Raw genomic sequence first — 7,965 nt, 5'->3', positions numbered from 1 at the left:
AGCCACATTCAACAGAAACTCGAAAGAGCGATTTGAAGAGCGCGTCACATGCGCTTCTCTTTCCATTTCGTTCGCTTCGAGCTTGAGCCTTTCTCAGTTCCACTCAAGCCAGCAGCGGCGAACATGTTGCGTCGATCGGTTCGATCTCCATGTTGGCTGCGCGCTGTGCGCTCGATCGAACCGAGTGATAGTGGCCGCCGCCGTCGACTGAGGCTGCGCTGCTGCGCGGGGGCGTGGGCGTGGGCGGGGCGGGGCGGGGGCGGTACTTGACTTGGCGCTGCTTCGTCTGGAGAGCTGGTGGCCTGGCAGGAGAATGGAGGAAAGGAGGTATGGAGGGAAGCCTCGCCCCTTTAGATTTCATTTGGCGGGGGAGCGGCGGAGCGGGGGAGCGGACCTCTGCCGGCGTCGCGTTGGAGCCGAAAAGCCGAAAAGCCAGCGACCAGAGGCCCCAAACAGACGGCGTCGGGCGCTTGGAGCAGCTGAAGAGCTGAAGAGCCGCAGAGCTGAAGAGCTGAGCTTGAAGAGCTGAGGCTGAAGCTGAAGCTGAAGCTGAAGCTAAAGCCACAGCTGAACCAGTGGAGCAGTGAAGCAGTGAAGCAGTGAAGCTAAGCCGCCGCCGAGAAGCCGAATCCGAACGATACCGATACCGACGCAGACCAGCACCAGCACCAGCACCACGACAACGAGACCGAGCGCCCCATCGCCGTCGATCATTCGTTTGGCGCTCTGCTCACTCGCGCGCTCGAAGCGGGCTCGAGTTGTTATAAAAGTGGCAAGGACATACGGTCGAGCCATTAGTCGAAAACTATAAACGCTCGACGCGAAATCGTCTCCGGGTCTGCGTCTCCGTCTGCGTCTCCGTGACCGAAAGCCAAAAAGCGCCAACCGTTTCACACAGCCCGATATTGTCATAAATATATAGACACATATGTATATTTATTTATTTTTTTTTTGGTTACTTCGGCGCATCCTGCAAATAATTTTACAACCAATTTACTGAACACTATTCCAAAGGCATCGCAACGCAGCGCAGCGCCACGCATTGAATTGCATTTTTTTTTCAAGTGCCAGTCGAAAGCGAGTAAAAGCAAAAGTGACCACCAATGGCCGCCAAGCAGTGCAGTAAATAAATTGCCACCAGCAAGCAGCAAAGGGAAATCCGCCCAAGAAAGGCGAGCGACAGCCACCAGCGCGCACCAGAGCCAGAGCAGCCAGAGCAGCCAGAGCAGCCAGAGCAGCACCAAGAGCACCAGGAGGAGGAACCACTGCCACCTGCACACACCCACCCAGCGCAGCCAGAAGAGGAGCACCATGCTGGCCGATTCGTACCTGATCAAGTTTCTGCTGCGGCAGCTGCAGGTGCAGCAGGATGGGGATGCCCAGCACCTGCTGATGGTCTTCCTGGGCCTGCTGGCCGTGGTCAGCCTGCTCCAGTGGCTGGTGAGGCACTATCGGGAGCTGCGCAAGCTGCCGCCGGGTCCCTGGGGACTGCCCGTCATCGGGTATCTGCTGTTCATGGGCAGCGAGAAGCACACCCGCTTCATGGAGCTGGCCAAGCAGTACGGATCCCTCTTCTCCACGCGACTGGGCAGCCAGCTGACCGTCGTGATGAGCGACTACAAGATGATCCGCGAGTGCTTCCGGCGCGAGGAGTTCACCGGACGCCCGGACACTCCCTTCATGCAGACGCTGAATGGATATGGTGAGTAGGGCGCCCATATTAGTTGCCATTAGTTGCCACTAGTTGCCAGTGGGTCGAGGGAACCTTGGCGAGAAGGGCAGTGATATAAGCCCGGACGCTGATAAGCCACCTGTTTACGTGAAATTAGTGCTACTACTCTGTTTACTACGTACGTACAAGTACGTGTGTAAATTAGCTCGGAAATATTTGCCATAAATCCGCTGCGAAAGCTGAAAATTATCAAGCCATCTGCCCAGTCAGTCAGTCAAGTGCAGATTTAACGAATAAGTAAACGTATTTAATTAGTACCTGGGATGCAGTGCGATTGTCGGTTGCAGTGAAGCCGCCTATTAAGTGAAGAAATTCCACTGCCATTTCTTTCCGCTCTCTTTGACGTTCGATGCTCGATGCTCGGTTTTCGATTTTCGATTTTCGAATTTCGAATTAATTTTGTATTTTTATTTCCACATTTTATTTTAGTTCGGTTTCGATCGCATTCAGCTGCACTTTTTACACACGTACGTGCGTGCATTTAACGCAGTGATAACGCAAAATCACGTTTTTGGCTTTTGGTTTTTGTTTCGCTGGGATTTCTTTGCTGGCATTTCATGTTGACGAAGTAGGGCAAGAGCCTACCTCAATTAAGTGCACAGATGGGGCATAAAAGTTAAAAATAAAGATAAGAGAACAGCACTCCCGATCCCAGCCATTCGATCCGCTGTAATCGCCGCCATTTCCTTGCAGGCATCATCAACAGCACTGGCAAACTGTGGAAGGATCAGCGCCGCTTTCTGCACGACAAGCTCCGCCAGTTCGGGATGACCTACATGGGCAACGGCAAGCAGCAGATGCAGAAGCGCATCATGGTGAGTCCCGCTAATCCCGACCAGCCTGCAGTGAGCAGCTGCTAACCGTATCCTGCTCCTGCTCCTCAGACGGAAGTGCACGAGTTCATCGGCCACTTGCACGCCAGCGATGGCCAGCCCGTGGACATGTCACCCGTCATCTCGGTGGCCGTCAGCAATGTGATCTGCAGCCTGATGATGAGCACCCGGTTCAGCATCGACGACCCCAAGTTCCGGCGCTTCAACTTCCTCATTGAGGAGGGCATGCGGCTGTTTGGGGAGATCCACACCGTTGACTACATACCCACCATGCAGTGCTTCCCCAGCATCTCGACGGCCAAGAACAAGATCGCCCAGAATCGCGCCGAGATGCAGCGGTTCTACCAGGACGTGATCGACGACCACAAGCGCAGCTTCGATCCGACCAACATCCGCGACCTGGTGGACTTCTATCTCTGCGAGATCGAGAAGGCCAAGGCCGAGGGCACGGATGCCGAGCTCTTCGATGGCAAGAATCACGGTAAGTCGAAGTCCTCTCCTTCCTCTCCTTTGCATCCGCACCAGCTGGAACTTCACTGACCTTCAACTCCTTGGCGTCCCCCTTATTTGCAGAGGAGCAACTGGTGCAGGTGATCATCGATCTGTTCTCCGCCGGCATGGAAACCATCAAGACCACCCTGCTGTGGATCAACGTGTTCATGCTGCGCAATCCCAAGGAGATGCGCCGCGTCCAGGATGAACTGGACCAGGTTGTGGGACGCCACCGCCTGCCCACCATTGAGGATCTGCAGTACCTGCCCATCACCGAGTCCACCATTCTGGAGTCGATGCGCCGTTCCAGCATCGTTCCCTTGGCCACCACTCACTCGCCCACAAGGTAAGCTTCCAACGAGATTATCGACTGGGGTTGGCACAACGGGTGGGCTGCTGGGGCATCTGGAGCTGCAGTTGGAGCTGTTAGAGCTATCAGCAGATGGAGTGCTTACGCACTGGCGTTTAAAGATCTACGCAAATGCCGCGAGGTCCGTTCATTCACACCAGATCTCGGCGATTGCCATTCATTGTCGTGGCTCTCCATTCAGCTGGCTCGTGCCCCGGATCCCCCGGCCTCCCCGGTGCCCCCTGCTCCGCCGCAGCCCAAGTGCGTGGCCCACTTTCTGTGTGCTTCTCCACAGATGCCAGTGGACAGATTAGTGGCAGTGCGCAGTGGGCCCAGCCCCTGCTGCTCGCTGATAATCGCCGATGCACCGATCAGACTTCTAATCACAATTTCCGTCGTTCTTCCCTCTCCCCTCTCCACTCGTCCGCCGCAGGGATGTGGAACTCAATGGGTACACCATACCGGCCGGCTCGCATGTCATCCCGCTGATCAACAGCGTCCACATGGACCCCAATCTGTGGGAGAAGCCCGAGGAATTCCGCCCATCGCGATTCATCGACACGGAGGGCAAGGTGCGCAAGCCCGAGTACTTCATCCCCTTCGGAGTGGGTCGGCGGATGTGCCTGGGCGATGTGCTGGCGCGGATGGAGCTCTTCCTGTTCTTCGCCTCCTTCATGCACTGCTTCGACATCGCCCTGCCCGCGGGTCAGCCACTGCCCAGTCTCAAGGGCAACGTGGGCGCCACCATCACGCCGGAGGCCTTCAAGGTCTGCCTCAAGCGCCGCCCCCTGGCGCCCACTGCCGCCGATCCGCACCACATGCGCAACGTTGGCGCCAACTGATGTGGACCCGGTCCGCTCCAGAGCACGGTTTTGTTCCTACACAAATGCAAAAGCGCAAGAAGAAATTCGAGTGAGGAGGGGAGGCCACTTCCATTCTGGCCTCCCGTCGAGAGCTATCCATTTAGCGATAAGTTAGTAGTATCCGCCCGTGGGAGGAGCACATCCGGATCCCGGCTAGAGCCGGGCTGGACCAGGAGCAGAGCAGCCGCAAGCTGTGACCAACGCACAGAGGACTGCAACCAATTCTATTCTTTCACCCCCAAGAAGCTGTGTTCAACTAATTGTAGTTAAACCCTAGTTAATACGCCCTAGTTAGGTTCGATTACGCGCTAATGTCAATGTTTTTATAGTTATTAACTAATATTATTATAACGCTAATGCTAGGATACCGCTATGTCTAAAGCCAGCAGGCCCTTAAGTTAAGTTAGTTAAGTTAGCTAACGTTCTTGTTTATTCGTAGTATTAGAACTAGCTTAATGTCCAAACAACAAACAACAAAACAAACTGTGGTTTAGTCTTACAAGCACACATAAAAATAGCAAACGATTCGAAAATAAAGAAAAATTTGTGGAAAAACCTTGAAAACTAACTGGGCCATACTTACTTCACCATATTTCAACTTTGACTGCGGTTTGCCTAAGATACTTTATTATTATTCTACTTTATAAAAGAATAGTTTGGTCAAGTGAAGTTATTGCAATACCTACATTTGCATTCATTCTACTCATTCGACAATTTAAGCAATCTATATCAACATTGGGCAGCATAAAATATGCATTATAATTATAATTGACACATGAAAAATAGTAGAAATATTTATTAAATGGAACTGGAAATTGCCTAAAAAATGTTATGTCCATAAAAAAAACCAATCAAATAATCCACCATTCACAAAAAAAATAGACTGTAATAGTTAGGGATACAAAAAAACCGGATGCCACCAGATGCACTCATGCAACCTAATCCTGCACCACAGCGCCGTCGGGTTCACGGCGCATCTCCACCGCAGGCAGCTTGGTGAATCGCAGCCTGTGCGGAGCAGGAGTCAGGGTGATGCCGCTCTCGCCCGCCATGTCCACCACTGCGCCCGGGGGCAGCTCCAGGTGGAAGGACCTCATGATGCGACCCGCGAAGAGCGTGAGTAACATGCGAGCCATGTCTTCGCCGGGGCACATGCGGTAGCCGGAGGAGAATGGGATGAACTGTGGCGGCGCCTGGTAGGTGCCCTCGGGGGTCAGGAAACGCTCCGGGCGGAACTCCTCCGGTTCCGGGAACGCCACGGGATCCATGTGAATGGCCCACTCCAGGCAAACGATCATCGAACCGCCCTTGATGTTATAGTCGCCCATGACGAAGTCCTCTTTGCATCCGTGCGGAATGCCCAGTGGGACCACGCTGCGTATGCGCATCGTCTCGGAAATGCAGGCCCTCAGGTAGTCCAGCGGCTCCAGCTCCTCCAAAGTGGGCGACGAACCCAGCGGCAGGAGGAGCTCATGCAGCCGCCGCTGGCAGCGTTGCTCGCGGGCCAAGTAGAGCAGGAACCAGCGCAGGGTGGCCAGTGAGGTGTCCACCCCGGCTCCAAACAGATCGGCCAGCAGATGACGCAGCTGGTCGTCGCAGTAGAGCTGCGAGTCCGTGTCTCGTACGGCGAGGAAGTGCTCCAGGATGCTCTCCGGCTCGTACACGTCCTCCTCGTAGCTCTCCTCCTCATCCTCGTCCTCCCTCGCCTCACTTTCCGGCACACTCTTCTCCTGGCTGGGATCCGCCTCCGTTGACTGTCGCCGCTGCTCCTTCTCCAGCTGCCTCTGCACGCGCTTCCGCTCCTGGAGCTCCTGGAACGCCTGCTGCTTCTCCTTCAGCCGCTGGGCACAGGCCTCCACTATGCGGTCGTAGATGGCGTGCGTCTTGGCCTTGCCCTCCAGCAGGAAGCGGATGTTGCGCTCGTTGGCGGGCAGGTGGCGCAGCCAGGGCAGGAAGTTCACCACCCCGGAGACGCCAATCAGCTTGACGCCCTCCTCCTGCAGCCGCTGCAGGTACAGCCAGTCGGGGTCGTCCCGCTTGTAGGTGATCCCGAAGACCAGGTCGTTGATGATGTTGCCCAGCGTGTGGTGGAGCGCCGGCAGCGGATCCACTTCCGACGCACAGCTCTTCTGCGCCTCCGTCTCGAAGAGCTGCAGGGTGAAATGTAACACATTTAATGCATTATATAAATATATTTAATGGTTATTTAAAATTCTGTGGTTATTCAAAAGCAGTGAGCCCCTTAAATTGTCAAATAATTTGGCTGACTGGCCGGATTATTGAATGCTTCAATTTGAAGGTTTCCAATGAGCAAGAACGCGGTTCCCGAAACTATATGTACTTATATACTATGTATTAAACATATTATTCCATGTGCGCATTGCCACGTTCTGTGCCAAACAAACATCTCCAAGGCACATGCAACATGCACGCAATGTCGCGCTGTTTTTTGGAGGAAGTGGGGCCACTTACCCGGACGCACTCGTCGACCCCGCGGGCGATGCGCCGCTCCAGCCGGGCGCGCAGCTCCCCCGGCCGACGGGTCATGCCCAAGGCCTTCAGCCAATCGATGGTCTCGCGCCGCGCATGGCGCCAAAGGTCCAGCTGGGCGCAGATGATGCCTGTCGTGGATGCGGAGGAAGGTGGAGTGAAGCGAGAACAGTGAGCCGGAAAAGCCCAGCAGCTTAAGGTACTGCTTACCAAATCCGCCCATGATGCCGTGGGTGAGGTAGAGCGGCGCCCGGCCACTCATCACATCGCGGCGAAAGAAATCCCGCACCAGGGCGGCATCCGAGAGGATTACGGTGCGCACCCGGCCCATTTTCAGCTCAAAGATGCCGCCATGCCGCTTGGCCAGCCGCTGGAGTGACTTGTGCGGCGCATGGGCGTCCAGGAAGGGCAGGTAGCCCAGCAATGGCAGGCCCCAGGGACCCGGCGGCGAGACACCCAGTATGTCGTCGTACTGGTGCTCGCACAGGTAGAGAATCACCAGGACCAGCACACCCGGAACCAGCAGCACACTCAGGCTCTGCGCCGAGGGCATCCACCAACCGGTGCAGCCCATGTCGACGATTCCCGCCGACATCACTTTCGATTTCCGGCTGCTCTCACTTTTTTCGCTTTGCCCTCGTCTCGTCTCCTTGGCTTCTTGGATTCTTGGGCTGTTTGGCTGCCGTCTTGCCAGCTTCTTGGCTTCCAGATACTCGGATCCCGACGTCCAGTCGCCAGCAGAGCTCTGCGATTACTGGAATTTCTTTAGAATTTGAAACGAGTCTCTGGGACAGAAATGCAAACAGGGCAGCGGCGAGCTGTCAACGTGTGTCTTCGTCAGCAACGGGAACGGAGGAAGAGCGACCGCCGAAGGCCGTCCAGGCAATGGTAACAACAGTTACCATACCATATATGCCACATATAACACAGCAGCAGGCATCGGATTTCGGCATCGAAGGAGGAGAGTCTAATTTGAAAATGAAATCGCCTGCTTAGCGTATGCACATTCATTACACCCACAGCTGGCCGAGATCGAGATCCAGATCCAGCTGGAGATCGAATGGGCGAGGTACGCACCTCAGGAAAGGCTGCGAAAGTCAAACAACTCATGGGTAAAGGGTATCCGGCTGCCCGGATGGCCCAACCCGAGTACCTGACTTCGACAGACGGACATGCATGTATTCTCTACCTTTCCATTTCTATTTC

The 7,965-nt window shown here is 55.0% G+C and overlaps 2 protein-coding genes across 2 annotated transcripts; one reads left to right on the top strand and one right to left on the bottom strand.

Annotated features, from left to right (window-relative positions):
* Positions 1–425: 425 nt before the first annotated feature.
* LOC6550296 (cytochrome P450 18a1) lies at positions 426–4,833 on the top strand. The gene is made up of 5 exons (XM_001977662.3): positions 426–1,702; positions 2,426–2,547; positions 2,617–3,046; positions 3,139–3,403; positions 3,840–4,833. The coding sequence occupies exons 1-5, from the start codon at positions 1,312–1,314 to the stop codon at positions 4,246–4,248; spliced, it is 1,617 nt and encodes a 538-aa protein (XP_001977698.1). The 5' UTR covers positions 426–1,311; the 3' UTR covers positions 4,249–4,833.
* A 34-nt stretch (positions 4,834–4,867) lies between these two features.
* On the bottom strand, positions 4,868–7,630 carry LOC6550295 (cytochrome P450 306a1). The gene is made up of 3 exons (XM_001977661.3): positions 6,970–7,630; positions 6,742–6,890; positions 4,868–6,419 (listed from the first exon to the last, which is right to left on the bottom strand). Exons 1-3 carry the CDS (start codon positions 7,352–7,354, stop codon positions 5,208–5,210), a joined length of 1,746 nt encoding a protein of 581 aa, XP_001977697.1. The 5' UTR covers positions 7,355–7,630; the 3' UTR covers positions 4,868–5,207.
* Positions 7,631–7,965: the final 335 nt, after the last annotated feature.

This window comes from Drosophila erecta, unplaced genomic scaffold (genome assembly GCF_003286155.1).
Source record: "Drosophila erecta strain 14021-0224.00,06,07 unplaced genomic scaffold, DereRS2 tig00000126-arrow-pilon, whole genome shotgun sequence".
Classification (NCBI taxonomy): Eukaryota; Metazoa; Arthropoda; class Insecta; order Diptera; family Drosophilidae; genus Drosophila; species Drosophila erecta.
Note: the sequence above shows the minus strand (reverse complement) of the source record. Positions and strands in the feature narration are given on the sequence as shown.